Source organism: Mustela nivalis, assembly GCF_964662115.1.
Source record: "Mustela nivalis genome assembly, chromosome: 9".
NCBI lineage: Eukaryota > Metazoa > Chordata > Mammalia > Carnivora > Mustelidae > Mustela > Mustela nivalis.
The window spans coordinates 9,581,629-9,599,116 of NC_139028.1; the positions used below are offsets into that span (position 1 = coordinate 9,581,629).

Sequence of the window (17,488 nt, forward strand, 5' to 3'; positions counted from 1 at the left end):
CTGCTCGAATTTTAATGAATAGAATAAGTGATAATCCTTGAGGGAGCCGTTTCCCGACCTTTGAAGACTCCTGTGCTCAACGGCATCTTGACCAATACCCTCCTCTCCCGAACTAAGCATGAGGAGAGAGGACGCATGGTTACAATTAGGCCAACAGGATGGACTCTTCAGACACAAAGCCTAGGACACAGAATGGCAGATCCCATGTGCTTATTTACAGAGACGTTTTATATCTATTTTATATTTATAAGTTTTAATAGAGACCGTGCCTTGGGCTTCCCTGTTCCTTCCTCAATGCGTCATCCCGAGCTCTGGGAGCGGGCAGCCCTCAATAAACATCTGTTGAGCGAATGAATAGCGTTCATGTTTACTGGAATGGGAATGGTGAAAAGCATTAATCTACAGAATCGACTCAAAACAATAGAAAGCCACAGCAGTTCTTCTCCAGGTATTTAAATAATCCTCCCAATGTGCTGTATTTAAATGAGATTCCAAATAGCTCTCACCTCATGGTTTTTTTAAATTAACAACTCTACAAAAATCCTTTAATACCATATTTGTGTCATCAACGAACTTTTTGTTTTTATAGGAAATACGTATATTTTTTATTCCATTCAGTGGCAACTCTCTTGTTTAGCCCTCAGCAAAATAACAGATGGGTTAAACGTGTGTTCTCTATAGAACCAAGATGCATTAATCTTTCTTAATGTTCTTTAGTCATCCAGATTGAACCTGAAGACTTATTTCCTGATCCTTAATGTCTTTCTTTTGAACTTTTATTAAGTAGCAGGAGTTTTGTGCAGAAGCACTCAAATATTAATACTGGAAAGGAAAGGTATCCCCAAAGGTAGTCACTGTACTCAGTACATGTGTGGGGTTTTTTTTTTGGGTGGGGGGGCTCTTCACACACTTCATTGCTATTAGTCCAAAGTGAACCCCCGAATGTCATGCCTATCTAAGGCAGTAGTCTAAAAATATGTGTTATCTGGGCATTATCCACAAATTCTGCTGGAAACATAACTCAACCCTTCACACCAATCACCGTCCATGAGGCTAGGAGAGTGTTTCCCCATGTTGCAAGTTCTCCAGAAATGCCAGGTTTCATTCTCATACGCCCACAACTGTGCAATCGCTTACTTGAAAAGCATAACACACTGTTGACTCTTCATGTTCATTGTGCACATATTTCATGCACACAATGTTTTTCCTCAAGTCTCCCTGCCTCCAGATTCCATCTGCATGGCTCTGCACATGCACCCAAAGCCTGAAGGGTCCATCTCCGGGAACTTGACATTGCCTGTGTCCGTGCCCTTCCCTTCCCTGCTCCTCCTCTCCCATCTCCTAGCCTGTTCTAGGATATAAATAGCTCCCCAGACAAGGAACAGGAACCTGTCACCCTCGATTCAAGTTTAAACACCCTTCTCCTGTTCCTTTACAGTCTGCTGGTGGGAGGGCTCATGTGGTTCAAAGATCAGGCACGAAAAGGAGACACTGGCTGTGGATGACTTACTGATTCCTGACCTCATGGAGCTTCTGTGAGAGACAGCGGAACAGAAAACGAGGCTGTACTAAACACAGCAAACAGGCTCACATCAGAAACGGTCAGATATGTAAATAAGTAAGTACCCTTAGAGGCTTTAGGACAGAAATGTGGGCTAAATGAAGGAGGAGCCCGTTCTCCCTGGGGAGTGCTGGGGTCCAGAAAGGTGACAGAGTGACGCAGTCTCCCTGCCCATACGCCCACACATGGTCCACGCGAACCTAACTGTGCTGTGTCCAAAAGAATTAGCCGTAAGGGTTAATACTGCCAAGGCACTCACCACTGGATAAATAAGCTAACATTTTTAAAAACCAACTAATTATTTCACTCTCAGGCCTCTAAATTGGAGAGTTTAGTTGAAGCCCCAGTGGGATCGCCCAGAGCAGCCCTTAAGTTCAGAGCTCAGGAAAGAGGCAGAGGCAGTAAATGTGTATTTACAGGTCTTTGACACAGAAGCAGCAATTGGCACTTTGGAAAAAACTAAGATCTTCCAGAGATTATCAGTGAGAAATGCAAGACGATAAGGCATTAAATACCAGTATTTATAGGGCAGACGGATGGAGACCTAGCTGAGGAAACAAAAAATAAAGAAATAAAAGAGTGCTCAATGATATAAGAAAACAAAATCCATGCCTGTGTTCAGTGTCATTATTTCCATAACCATAAAAACTCTTCTGTGTAAAATATTTTGAGTTTTTATACATACACATATACATATATACACAAATATATACATAGATACATTCTCTCCCCCCAAATATTACAATTGTAGTGCTTACTAGGTTTAATATTTTTTTTAATCTTTGAGTGCTCTTTCCATATTAGCAAAATCTCTACTACATTCTAAGAGATCTTTGCTACTTCTTTCATTATTCATAAAGGTTTCAGGGATAATAACACAGAAAATACACTTTTTGAGGCTTTCTCTAAGCTTGCTCCTCTAAGGAACCTAAAAAAGTACTGTGTTAGTTCTGGCTTTACCTCTATCACCACTTTAAACCTGGCACTTAGGAGCAGTTAAGGCAAAGGAGAGGCAGTATCAAATCAAGGGCGGACCATGTTTCAAGACGAGAGCAGCCCATCACAGAGGAGGCTACAAGTCATAGTGACATCACCAAGAGCAGCTCAGGGGAGCCTTGGGAGTGACTGCAGGTCACAGTGGGTGACAAAGAGGAGAGGAGGTGGAGTCAGGGAGTCGTGGTGGAACCAAAGATGCTTATATGGTGAAAAAACAGGAAAGTGGTAAGACAGCCTGTGTCCATAGTGGGAGGGGGCAAGCAAAGTTGACCAGACATGGTGACTGAGGAGACAGAGCCAGTAAGAAGGGGGTATTTAAAGACGAAAGAGTACTAAGCTGTGGGTTTAGGTCATGGGACTGAAGGAGTCAGCAGATTCGTCCACAGGAGAGAGACCCTGACCACAAACCCTCATACATGATGGATTGGAACAGAGTCTTACTTAAAAGAGCACAGCTGCCTCCCTGATCCTGAAATAGTGTTAATACCAATACCAGGTTTAAACAGTGATTGTTGGTTAGCAGCTATGCTGTTGGTTGAAGCATAGCTGTCTTCATTTAAACCAGTTAGACAATACAGAAGATAGAGACAAGTATATCCATCTACCTGTCCATCCAACCATCCATCTACCTACCCACCCATCCTTCCATCTGTCCAGCCAGCCAGACAGCCAGCCAGTCAGTCAGCCAGCCAGTCGGTCAGTCAGCCATCTACCTATCTATCCATCCATCTATCTATCCATACAATCATCCACCCATCCAGGCATGAACTGATGTTAATCCAAGTTATTCCGATCTGTAATTATGTAGCTGTTCTTGTTTTCTAGCCAAAAAATGAGGTTTTTCACTTATTCTTGTCGAATTTCATAGGATCAGCCCATCATTTCCACCAAAGAGCACATGGATTTCCTCATTCAGCCGTCAGCAAATGACAGCCTGTAGGCCCACTGCCTGCTCCTGCAAATAAAGCGTGATTGGAATGAACACAACCACACCTGTTCTTTTATCTAATTTCTTGGCTACTTTCATACTACAATGGCAGAGTCAAATCATTGCAACAGAGACCTGATAGCCTGAAAGTCTAAGATATTCAGTATTTGGCCCTTTACAGAAAAAGCCTGACTCTCTGCATCTGCTCCAACTCACTAGCTATTGTTTCCAGCTAAAATACCCAAGTTTAGCAGATGGGTTTTCTATGTCTTTGCTCAAGTTATTAAGAATTCTGACCCCAATATGGTCTAATCCAAAGTGCCAATAAAATTCCTCTTTATCCCCCTCTTGACAGCACAAATCTATTAGTCACTACCGAAAGAATGACAATGTGTTTAATATCATGCAGGTTACAGTCATTCTTTTCCACAAAGTTGCCATAGAAATGCCCATTTTCTGGTTGAGGTCCATATACACCTAAGCTAATACCCCCGTTAGGATCCTGGTAAACCCACGAAACACATCATCTAAACTTTCCTTTATGACTCAAGGACATAATTTTATTTCATTTATTTAATTTTTTAAAGAGAAAAAGAGAAAGAGATAGAACATTTATATATATATATATATAATATATTATACATAATATATAATATATATATTATATATTATACATAGCCCTCCTCTATAGGGAGGGAAGGAGAGGCTAGAGGGAAAGAGAGAAAATCCCCAGCAGACTACCTGCCAAGCACAGAGCCAGATGCGGGGCTTGATCTCACGACCCTGAGATCATAAAATCGACAGTCAGATGCTCAACCGACTGAGCCCACAAGGCGCCTTAATCAAGGTCATGATTTTAAAAATCAGCAGTGTTCCTGGGTTGTAATACAATAATTCCCTGGAGAGTAATTCCTGTGAAGAGAGGCATGTCTTGGCCCATTCAGACTATGCAACAAAATACCAGAGACCGAGTGGGTTTTAAACAATAGAAGTTTATTTCTCACAGTTCTGGAGGCCAGGAAGTCCAAGACTGAGGCCTGGGCAGATCCTGTATCCTTTTACTGTTCCCTCACGTGACAGAAAGGGTGAGAGACATCCCTGGAGTCCTTGCATAAGGGCGCTGACGCCATTAATAACCTTCCAAAGGCTCCACCTCCAATGTCATCACACTGGAGTTAGAATTTCAATGTACTGGGGTGCCTGGGTTGCTCAGTGGGTTAAGCCTCTGCCTTCGGCTCACGTCATGATCTCAGGGTCCTGGGATCGAGCCCCGGGTCGGGCTCTCTGCTCAGCAGAGAGCCTGCTTCCTCCTCTCTCCCTCTCTGCCTGCCTCTCTGCCTACTTGTGATCTCTGTCTGTCAAATAAATGAATAAAATCTTAAAAAAAAAAAAAAAGAATTTCAATGTATGAATTCTTGGGTGTGGGGAACAGACATTCAGTCCCTTGAAGGTTGGAACTTTTTTGGGCTTGTTCAATAGAAACCAAAGCCAGCTATGCCTGATTAGATCTTATGACTGTTTCTCAAGGCGTGGAAATACAAAGGGGCAGAAAAACTACTAGCTGTAAGTTCTCTGTACCAACAGTGTGAATGACCAAGCCAGACCTGCTCTCTGCTGTGGATGTAAGAACCAGCAAAACAAGGAGGCTGGAATTACACAGAAAGTAGAAGCAAAGCATCTTTTAGTGTCTACTGCATGAACTTGCAAACTCACTTATAAACTCTGCAACGCTGATGTTGGCTTTAAATGGATTTGTTACATACTTACCCGACTCAATCGGTTGCATTTTACGTAGCAGAGGATGCTGAATAGCTAAGGTCTGTAAAAGTGGGCCATTGCCGGGGTGCCAGGGTGGGGCGGAGGGCTCATTTGGTTTAGAATTGGATGCTAATCTGCTGGGGTCATGATCTCGGGTCAGAAGATTGAGCCCCTTGTTGGGCTCCAAGGTCAGCGGGGAGCCAGCTTAAGACTCTCTCTCCCTCTCCCCCCTCCCCCCGCTTATGCACTCCCTCTCTTAAATAAGTAAATAAATAAAGTACTTAAAAAATAAAAGTGGGCTGGTGCTCCATTGTTGATTGCCTGTCTCAGTGAAAGGCAGAACCTGTTAGGTCTGAAATGACTTGTCCCAAATTCACACAGTGTATCATTCAGCACACCTAGTGGCTTTCACAGAGCTCCTTCAGTCCCAAGAAGGCATGCTGGCCTCCAAATTCCAGAAATCAAGAATCTTAAGATCCAAGATTCCAAATCATGCCTGGCTCACTATTTGCAGGCAAAGTGCTGCCTGTAAAGCTATCTTCATAAACACTCTACCAAAAAAAGTGCTCAAGCAAAAAACCTAAAATCAGAAAACATCCCTCCTCCTATCAAAGACAATTCCTATGCCTGTACCAGAGTGTTTCCAGAGACACCCCCATCTCCCAATTACACAAAATACCCACTAACCTGCACATGGCACACACACAAACGCACAGTGCTAATCTATTAATATTAAAGCTAATCTATTGATGTCAGCATACCATGGTACACAGCAGAGAAAAGATATACTATTATCTGCATCATCAACGCTTGTAAAAACAAGGCATACTTCATTCTTCTTCTGAAAAAAAAAAAAAAATCCTTGGAAGAAAATATTTCTTCCTGTATGTGTACTTGTGCACTCTAGTGTCTCATGGGCTTATTCCTTTATTTATGACTTATACTTGGTCCTGAAATACTGTGTGGGGAGGGAGAACTTTTTTTTTTTTTTTTTTGGCCTCAGTATCTGTCATGGAGTTTTTCTTTTTGGCTATTACGTATTATCCACCTGTACCTTTCTGCCCAAACCGTCCTTCACATAAAGTCAGGGTAAAAATGTTCTCTTTTAGATCGCATTAATTCTGGGCGCCTGGGTGGCTTAGTGGGTTAATTTTCTGCCTTCGGCTCAGGTCATGATCTCAGGGTCCTGGGATTGAGCCCTGCATCGGGCTCTCTGCTCAGCAGGGAGCCTGCTTCCCTCTCTCTCTCTGCCTGCCTCTCTGCCTACTTGTGATCTCTCTCTGTCAAATAAATAAATAAAATCTTTAGAAAAATTTCGCTAATTTTGAAATATAGAAGCATGGAATATCTTAAAATGTAGACACACCAGACAGGCTGCTTTCCCTATCTACGGAATGAGACCTCGGGTACAGGGAGCAGAATCTAGACTCTGGGGCATCCAGGGGGAGGGGACTTCTGTGATGTCCCAGGACACTATCACGTCACCTCTACTAAAATTCGGGCTAGGAAAACCAGTCACATACACAATAACTCAATCATGCTGAAAATTAGTGGTCTCATGGGCTGTGGAGGAATAGGGAGACTGTTCCCGATCACAGCCCTGGCCTGGCTGACTTCTCAGGAACATGGGCAGTCAGTATTCAAAGTAGCACAGGCCCTATCTTTTTCCAAACTAACTCCTTCAGTGGCTTCTCACCACCCTATGAATAATGGCCAAACTCCCTAACATTACTTCCCAGACCTTTGTTAGTGGACACATGACGACTGTGTTCTCATCTCCAAACCTTGGCAAGGGCTCTCTCCCACTAGCAAACTACCCCCTCCTTCCTCACCATCCCCAATTTCTAACTCCTACTCACCCTTCATTCCCCAGTTTAGACACTTTTTCCTCCAGGAGTCCTTCCCCAACCCCTCAAATCTAGATCAGGTGCTCCTTGTGAGTTCCCATACCCCTGTGCATTTCTTCCTTAAAAGCAATTGTCACACTCCACTGCGCCTTCACACTTTTCTCATTGCAAAAGAAATCCTTTTCACCTAAAAATCTTCTGATGGATTCAAATATGTGAAGCAAAAAGGCAGAGATGCGTGTGGGATAGTTCTGTTGAAGAAGGGTGGAGAATTCTGGGACTCTCCCAAATGCATCTGAAACACGATGGTAATAAGCTGGCGCGAAATATGCATTTGTCTCTATCGTCCAGAAGCCCATAGGCTGGAAGGAGGCAGGAACCATGCATGTGGTTCATTCATAATGGGCTAGATAACTACGCATCCAGTATAGTAACTGGCAAAGGTTAGAGATAGAATAATTGCGATAGATAGAGTAATATTCTATCTAGAGATAGAATAACTATGTAGAGATGAGTAAGTTACAGTGGGGGTCAGCAGCAGAGCTTAGGACAAAGAACTATCTGCACATTCATTGTCAACCTCTCATGTTTAGAGGGCAGCCCAGACCAAGTAAGGAACGAACTAAAAAGAGACAATCTTAAGAAAGGACAGAGAACTCAAACGTGCTTGGCTTCCACCTTAAGTCATCTGACTCCTTTGTGAGGGACCAAATCATTGCCTAAAGGACTTGGCATAGATGAGCTAAGAGCAGCTATACCTGGCTCACTTAGAAGACATCCTTATTTTAATACAAGGAAGTATTTTATTAAGATGCTCAGAAAGCACCTTTTTAAGCTAATCTGATCAATTCAGCAAGGAAAGTTGGAAAGTTCCAGAAGGGAGACGATGTGCATTATGACTCAGCTCTCAAGGGCAGAGGCATGAATACACACACCCTTTCAGACCAGAATGAAGGGGTTCAGACCAGGCATGCTCAAGAGACCCGTGTGACAACTTGCTTATCACTGGTCATCAGAGATCAATGACCGTGGGGACATTGCTCCATTGGTTGGCCAGACTGTTCCAAGATAATAAAGTTTAGCTCTCATTCCCTGAAAGGGAAAATCCCATAGACAAAAATCAATGTCATTACTATAACTCACAACCTAGTGGCATTTCCTCCTACAGAGTGTATGTCCGTCCACTTGTTTAAACTCCCATCTTGAGAAGAATCTACATTAAATATCATAAGCCACAGAAGCACGTCAAAGCCACGTTACATTTAAAATATGCCATCCCCAGGATGCTCCATGAGATGATGAAACTTTAATGCCCTTAGAGCTGAACAGAAAATATAAACCCAGAAGAACACAAGATCTGACACTAACCTGATTGTCGGCTTTCAGACACTTTAAAGATAATTTGTTTATTGCAAATAATGCTGCAGTGGACAGAATGCAGATCCTCCGTGCAGGGGAGTCTTGAGAGAATAATGTAGGTCAAGGCTACTTCAAAAAAACAAATAAACCCTCATTATTTGCTTACATTGTCCTCTCTTTTGTCTCCTTCCCTAAAAGATCTAATCTTTGTCATCACTGATCACACAAACCCACATTATCTAAGACACAAGCTTGACTCCTTAAAGATCTAAGACCACATTAGTAAACCTACAGGCTTATCACTAGGTAATGATAATGTAACAGACAATTCAAGTATTGGCACAGGAGGCCAAGAAGCATTAAATTCAGAATCGTTTCCCAACAGCACCACAAAGCCACACAGAACACAACAAAAGGCCAAGAAAATGGAGACCGTGTCTGTATCCTTAACCCCCGCTCCGCAGCAGGAAGCTCTGTCTGGTTCCATTTTAAAATAAGTAATACTGTCAGTGAATTGCTGCCTTTACATTTCTCAATCCACACTCTGAGCAACACCAGCTCTGGCTAGTTATTATAAAATACCAACTTCACGGGCACTGAAATGGGAAGACAGGGATTCTGCTCCTCAAGTAAGACTTGCCCTGTGCAGAGAGGCAGATCAGGAATGGGCATCTAAAGTAAATATAATATAAGGAAGTGTAAATATTCTTCTTCTTCTTCTTTTTTTTTTTGCAAATATGATGCTTTTATCCTTCTTAGTTTCCTTCTAGTATCCTAGTTTCCTCCTAGAGACAGGGACCAAATTCACCCACCATTGGCTCACCTTGAGCCCTTCTGCAGGTGCTGGGAAGGGGTCTGTAAATACCCTTTTACAATAGGAATATATTGTGGTAGAGAGTTCTGGAAGGCCAGGAGACAGCAGCAGAGTAGCCCCCCACCCTGGGTAAGGATATTATCATCTATTCACTCTAATACTTTTGTATGATTTCTAGCCATTCCAGCTACTCGGAGCTCTCAGGTAAAGAGAGAATAAAAACAAGTTTTTTGTGTGTCAGTCTGGACAGGATCCAGCACATCCCATGCCCATGACAGGATGCCTGTCCTGTGAGTCCTTATCTCGACTCAAGCATTAGGTGGCAGCTAACAGGGTCTGCGGGAACAAATTGATGGTACTCAACTGTGAATAAAGATAGTTCCATCCTTAGATACTGGTTCCTAAAACCCCATCCAAGGGTCATGGCTAATTTTTTACTGTGACTTCCTACCACTTGTAACTGGAGGGCCTGATCTTCTAAGGACCCTAAGTTAATGTTTGAAAACTTTTATCTTCTAAATTTCCCCTTACTACATTCTAGGCCCATGTCCTCTCCAGGCTTATACCTTGTCTTAACCTGATAGTCGAAAGAACTAGACTATTGTTTTCCTTAAGAAAAGAACTTTGGGGGAACCAGTTAAAAATGTCTGGAATCAGAACAAGGGTTTTAATTTAATACATTAGTACTTTCTCTCAACAACCCAACTGCTGTGATTAAGATTTTCCAGATGATGTCTAGACTTTTCCAAAGACCCTTTATTCTTACTCTCTCAGCAAAACCCTATGGCAGTGTTTCTCATTTTTTTTTTTTTATCATCAGTCCTCCCTTCAAGAGCCTGTTTAGACTTTTTCCCTAATCATGTCCCCTCCCTATGAGATATAGTCTACCTCTTTATATATACTGGCCCTTTGGAGGATCACAAACCATTGTAGTATTTAAGATTTTTTTCACCCTCTAAGATCTGATTTTGCTACTTTGGGGCAATTTTGTCTCTCTTAAGAATGCGTGCTCTGTAACACTTAAGAATAAGATGACTTTTGAAAATTCCCCAAATGAACAACCCATTATGAGTATTAATTTTTTTCCATCTGTACATGACAATTCTTTCTTTATCTAACCTTTCCCCACTCCTAGTTTTGTTTGCAAAATTAGAGTGACATTGAGGAAATTGTTGAGTCATCCAAATTAATTAAAATGTGTGTGCATGTGTGTGTTATCAGTAACTGCAAAACAGCTTTAACTAAAATATGAATAATTCAATCCAGGATGGTTTTCAAAATTCTGATAAAATAAAGCTTTTATCATATAGACTAGACAGATGCACAGAGTTTTAACAATGAAAACTAAAAGGAGAGCATTCTTTAAAAAAAAAAAAATAATAATGAGCTGCATGACTTGGTTTTAGTTGGAATCTTGGGTTACCAGGCAATGGTTACATACTTTTTGCTTTCCGTCCTTGACATCTTGTAACTGATACTTGGGAGGCTGAGGATTACAAAATTATGGCTATGAAGTCATGCAAGTTATACATGGCATTTTATTCTACACAGCTAAGAGGGCATACAGAGTCCAAACGTTAACAAATCTAAAAACTCGACTAGGAGAAGATCGTCCCTGGTGGAAACATTAATGAGGAAAGCAAAACTATAAAATTTTGGTCTTGAGCCTGAACCTTTTTTTAAGTTTTAGTAAGAAAATTCTGTGCTTTAACTAAGATGGAGGGCAAGCCACTGCTGGAATATTTTACATAAAAACGTTGTGATAAAGTAATTCTGGAAACAGAATTACTTTTGGCCCGGAAGTGGCTTGAGGCTTCCCTGTGCCCTCTCCACACACCTACCCCACCTCCTAGGACCTGAGCACACTGAAATCCACAGTGTACTTGTCATCACAAAATATAGTAGGCTTTGTTGTCATTTCAAAGTTCGAAAGCCTTGCAGTAAAGTCCAAATTAAGGTCACACCAAGAGAGAAACTGACAAGGGAATAAGATGGTTACTATGAATATAGGAGAGGACATGTTTTGCCAACTCAGACAGTGAAGCCATTAAAAACAGTGGTGAGCTCTTTAGGGGATGTGTTAGAACCCTCAGCAGGCAGACAGAAAGAAGACAGTATCAATGAAGAAAAAAACCAAAAACCTATGGGTCACTTCAGGTAGATGATAGAAACAGCTTCAAATTACTGCCAAAGTTGTAGTTGAGAATAAAAGAATAAATCAAGTTCAGACCTTGGTGGAAGCCCAGAAACGAAATAAGCTCAATTCAAGTCTCTGGGACCCACTGACCCAGGTGTCCTCTAGAGCAAAGGAAAACAAACAAGCCTGCCTGGGACCTTGCTGAGGTTAGCGGACCTAACTGCCCTGCTCCTTGCAACAGATGGAAAGCCTCCGTGCGTGGAAACTGAGGGCAGGAGCCGGATCCGCCTGTGGTACTGAAGAGACCCCCGCTGTCCCAGTCTCCCAGACTCAGCTTCTGAGCCCCAGCTGCACCCTCGTGGGAAATGTACTTTGGGGACATAAAGGGGGAAGGCTGCATCCCTCCATCTCCCCCAAATAAGTAAGATACAAATTCTCTGTTCCAGATACGGCTCCCGGGACACCATTCCCTGTCCTCCTACTGATACAATAAAAATAAAATAGGTCATCCAGAAAGAGCCACCCCTGAGTCCCCCCCAGGCCTATCATAAAAGCCCCGTCTATCCGAGTTTCCAGTCCGAAAGGTGAAGAGCCCGGCCGAGGCGCGGCGCAGGCTGCAACTTTCTGCAGCTCCGGGACCCTGGGTCTGTGACTACAGCGCAGGAAGGAGTGCTCTGGGGAGCAGCAAAGGAGCCACCTGACCTTTGCGGTCCCCCCGCCGCCGGCCCGCGTCCCGCAGCCCCCAGGCCCACTCCGGAATGCGGGCAGGCACGAGACACCCCCCCGCCCCCGCCCCGCCGCCACGAAGCCTTCAGCAGGCTTCGGAGGAAAAAGTTTCTTAAAAGAAGTAACGGTGACGACGACGACAACAACAACGGGATTTCTTTTCAAAAACTACAGACAATGAAATGTGAATCTCTCACCATCTCGCCTGAGGTTGGCGTTGCGCAGAGCTTTGATGGATGCGCTCTGCGGGGCTGCAGACGCGTCCCGATAGCTGCAAAAGTTGGCGCAGACCAGAGTGTAGACGAGGCCGAGCGGGCGCATTGGGAGCCGCGAGCCGGGGACCGCGTGGCCGCAGGAGAAAGCCGGGGCCGCCGGGCCGGTCGCCGCGCTGTCGCCGCCTGCGCTCCCGCGCGAGGGCCGGGCCGCGGAGCTAGTGGCCGCGCGGGGCGCGCACTTCCTGCATGCCCAACTTTCGGAGCGCGTGTGGGCGCCGCACTTCCTTGTGCAGCCGCAGGCGGGCGGACGGCGGCGGGACCCACAACAGGTTGACGCTGGTCCGCCCCCTCCGGCGTCCGGCGGCGGCAGCACAGGCGGCGGGGGCGGCGTCCAGGGCGGGCGGGCGCCCGAGCGCGCAGGGCGGCCGCGTCCTCCGCCGGGCCCCGCGGCCCCCGGAGCCCAGAGGCGCGCGCTGCGCCCAGCCCCCGGCAGGCCCCGGTGCGGTGCTGGGAGGGGGGGACCTGGCTCTCCCCACCTGCCGGGGGTCAGCCCGGCTGGGTCCGCCCGCCCGAGTGCCGGAACACCGGGAGCCAGGGGGCTGGGAGGAGGGGGAGGGGTTCAAGTCCCAGCCCTGCTCCCTGGTGGCGGGCTAGTCCCTGCCCAGGAGGCAGAACTCTTGTCCTGGTGCTGGGGCATTGGGGATGGGGCCTGGAGTTGGGCCAGAATCAGATTTTGCTTACTCAGGGTGTCACTCGGGGAGAAAGTGGGACACCGCAAGGTGGAGGAGCTTGACTAAGCTTCCGGTGAGCTCCAGGCTCCAGCGCGAACTTAGCTGAGTCAAGGTGATTCTCCCACACTGGGAGGGGAACAGAGATGCTCTGTATCTCATGGGGCTCTAGCTGTGATGGCCCCACGTGGGGAAGGGTATCAGAAATGGTGAGGGGTGTCCTTGAATGCCCGTCAGCACCCCCTGCACAACAGAAGCGGCTAAAGGTCAGGGTGCGGTCGAGCTGGGGCACTCTGGCAAGGTGACATTATGAGAACATTACATTCTTTTTCTTCATGGTCCACAGCAAGAGGCAGGGAGCATCAGGCCTTTGGGCCTCCCTCTTCTCAGGATCTGGGAGGTCAGAGGTCCAGAGGAACGGACTCTGGATTCTAGGAGTTTTGGCTCTCCCCAGCGTAAGGAACTACATTTGGAACAGGAGTGGGTCTGGGCTGGCAGCTTACTAGCCTTGTCACCTTGGGCAAACCACTGGATCTCTTGAGCCCCACTGTCTCTACTTAGAAAAGAAGGGTAGCGATTTTTAGTCTGTATGGTTGTGGCGATAATTATGTAAAATAATTTTAGTATTTAGCTTTGTAGCTGAATTAAAATCCAAATTTACACAATTTCTCAGCTGCTCATTGATGAGACCTAGAAGGGACATTTACTAGTTTCTTTTATGCCTTCCAGCCCCTGAAGGAGTGGGGTATGAGAAGTCAGTGACACCCAGATAAACAGAGCCAGGAGCAGCTGAGAAGGGAAGGAAGTTCAGGAAAAGAAACACTTGACAATTACTCAGTCCAACACAGACTAGGATTCCGGTGTTCCTTCCATATGTGCAAAGATTCATGTGGTTCATCTTCTGGCATTTTGTCTAGAACAGTGTTTCACAAACTGCAGGTTTGTAGGCGGTGAGGTCAATTTCAAGAACAGCATGATGACTTTTTTCTATTAAGACTTCATTTTTTCAGAGAACTTTTAGGTTCACAGCAAAACTGCATGGAAACTACAAAGTTTTCCTGTATACACTTTGCCCAGACACAGGGGTAGCCTCTACCATTATCAACAGGGCCAAATATAGTGGTGTATTGGTTACAACTGGTGATCATACATTGACACATTGTAATCACTCAAAGCTTACAGTATAGTACACAGTTGATTACATAGGGCACATATGAAGGCTACATTATGGTTCATTCTTGGTGTTGTACATTCTGTGGCTTTGGACAAATATATGATGACATGTAACTTATCTGTAGGGTGTTGCATGGACTGCTTTCACTGCTCTAAAAATCCTCTGTTCTTCAGCATTATTTTTTCCATAAATTGAATGGACTATAATAGCTTTGAGATTTAATTATCAGAGTTCATGGCAGAAAATAACATTGTTTTATGAATATTTTGGTTCAAATATAAAAGGCATTTATCAAAAAAGCTTGAAAATCACCAGAAAGAAGGCTGATCACATTGTCTCAAAATATAATCAGTCCCTTTAAGAGGCACCAAGGAGAGACATAAAATTTGGGTTTGCAGTCACTCATTTACTCATTTAACAAGTATTAATAAAGCAATAGCTTTTCCCTTTGCCATGCCCTAGTCTAAAACTCCAGGGAATAAAATACTGATCATGAGAGATAAGGTCTCTAATCCACTGAATCTTACTTTCTAATGGAAGAAAGTGATCCTACACAAGTAGAGATAGATGGATAGATAGATAATATCTATGTAGATAGACATTAATAAGAGAAGAGAGTGAGAGACAGATCAGGTAGGACTGGGACTAATTAAAGTATGTTATACCATTTTTAAAGAGTGGCTGAAAATGCTCATTACATTTCAGACCTAGTCTCTGAAATGAGAATATAGAAACAATTAAAAAATGTGCAAATGGCTTATGTTGTAAAAGTATTAAATGTTAAAGAGGATAATTTATCACAATATGTAATATGCTGAATTTAAAGTATTCAAAGTCATGTTATCCGACATACTAATACTATGAACTGTGTAAAGACCTTGTAATTCATAATGTCAAATATTTTAGCTGAGAGCAGTAAAGGATGTTGCACGGAACCTGCATTTTCTTGACCTTTAACATAGGTAAATACCCCAAACCAATGATAAAACCAAAAAAACTAGGGAGTCATGCCTAATCAACTCTTCTGAATCTGGTTTTCAGTATTACCTAATAATTAATTCTTACAAATTAGGTTGATTACACCAACTAAGCATCATTTTACACAGAATAGGCACTTAAAAAAGATATACTGAGAGAGGGAGGAAGGTCTGCTATCAAGATTAAAGATAAGATGATTCAATGTTCTTTTTACCTGTATCTTAAACTAATTTAGCAAAACACTGAATTTGATGCTATGTTTTTAAATGCTGATAGGCCGGTTGGAGGAACATGAGCCAACACAAGGAAACCAGATGTATAAATATTTATTACTGTTCAGAATAAGATAAGTCAACTATTCTATATTTAGACATTGTTCAATGACATACAACTGTAAAAGACACTTCTACTGTTTAGAAAACATTCTTAAATATGAGAGCAATTTATAACAGGTCTGTGCAAAGTGGTATTTATCCCAAACACATATATTCTAGCAGTAATGATTTGCTAAAAGGATAGGTTAGGAAGTGACACTATTTTTTATCATATACTCTTTCCCTTACATAAATAGAACACAAGAATGGTGTTTTCCACTACATTTTCAAATATGCTTGGCTTCTTTTAGGAATTCATAAACGCCACAGTGGAAAAGGAATGAAAAGGGGCGTATCTCGTTTCTACATGTGGCTCATAGCGGTACTTTTTTTTTTCTTTTTTCTTTTTTTCTTTTTTTTTTTTTCCTAAACGTCTACCAGCCTTTAACTTATAACTCGGTGCAGGACCTTTCTCTTGACTCTGGTAATCATGTTGTGAAGTCTGCTCTCTGCCAAGAGGACGCCCCTGGGTTAGTCATCCTCCACTCACTGATCTCAGAAAGAAACAGAACACTCCGACATAAATCCTAATTTTTGCTCTCCAGATAGACTACTGATCTTTGGCAGTACTGAGCTTCTTCCTCGGGCCATCGATCTGTTCCTGTAAAAAGGGAGTGTTGCACTAGATGGCCTTCACGATTTCTTTTGGAAATCTATTTTGTTTAGTTTGTTAAACCCCGTTCTCCCTCTCTAAAACCACAGTCTACACATATGTAACTATATCAAGTTCAAATGCACTTAAGTGGTTTTTAGAAATTCTAAGGATATCCAAGAACGCAACATAGAAGAAAGTTTTCTACAAATGAACTGGCATTCGGAATTTCAGTAACAAATAGATACGGTCGTTCCCCCTGTTTATCTGTGGTTTCGCCATCAGCCGTTTCAATTCCCAGCGGTCCACTGAGGTCCGGAGACTATGAGCTCGTCCTTCTGACGAATCTGTCCAGGGTCAATAGTAGCCTAGCTCTACGTCACTGCGCCCGCGCCGCGCGTCGTTCTGCGCCTCACCTCCCGTCAGTCCGCGTGCGACGCCGCGTTGTCACCTGGGCCCCGAGCCGGTGAGTCCAGTGCGAAGGAGACAGAGAGAGAGACCGCGTTCCCACAACTTTTATTACGGTCTCCTATTATCATACTTCTATGGTATTATTGTCCTCGATAATCTCTCACGCTGCCTCCTTGATAACTAAACTTTATGGTAGGTCCGTACGTATAGGAAGAAACAGTATTTATAGGGTTCAGTACTGTCTGGGGTCTTGGAACATTTCCCTTGTGGATAACGGGGGGGGGGGCACTGCTGTGACAAACTCATTCCGAGGTTGGCCTGTCCTCCACTCTGAATAGTTCCTTTGGTTTTCAGAGTTGTGTTTTCTTTAGAGACGTCCGTGGTGCTATGTAGGAGCATGGAGAGGGCGGGCACGTGGTTTCGTGGCGGGAGTGACTGCGGGGTCAAGGACAGGAGGTTGAGACGGTGACGGATTCGGAAAAGAGACGGACTCTGGGGCTTTAACACAGTTAGCAAAACGATCCTGACCTAGGATTGGGCTCAGAAAAAAACCGGATTAAACTCAGTTGATTTTTGTAATTGGATAAAAGATAATGTTTGAATAGTTGGTGCCAAAAGCCGAAATTAAGTATTCACAAGATGACAGACCGTGGTAAATTTTCTAAATAGTTCCAAATGATTCGAAAGACCTAGAATACTGACATGGTTACAGAATATTTTATATCCAGTATGTGCAAAATATGCCATTAAATTATGTTGAGTCATTGACAAGAAACACATCATTTTTTTTAACCCATTCAATGACTCTTTTAACAATTAAATTTTCCTTTTGTTCCATTCTGTCATATTTTTAATTGATTCATCTGCTACATGTGTCATCTCTATCCTTT

At 43.6% G+C, this 17,488-nt stretch overlaps 1 protein-coding gene across 2 annotated transcripts in view; it reads right to left on the reverse strand.

The window, feature by feature from the left end:
* The window catches only part of PDGFD (platelet derived growth factor D), a 218,623-nt gene extending 205,872 nt beyond the window's left edge, over positions 1 to 12,751 (reverse strand). Inside the window, exon 1 of one of the 2 annotated variants that reach the window (XM_082684002.1) lies at positions 12,324 to 12,751. In XM_082684002.1, coding sequence (XP_082540128.1) covers positions 12,324 to 12,447 — 124 coding nt within the window. In that variant the 5' untranslated portion in view covers positions 12,448 to 12,751. The remainder of the gene's footprint in view (positions 1 to 12,323) is intronic. The other variant, XM_082684003.1, reaches the window with a different exon arrangement.
* Positions 12,752 to 17,488: the final 4,737 nt, after the last annotated feature.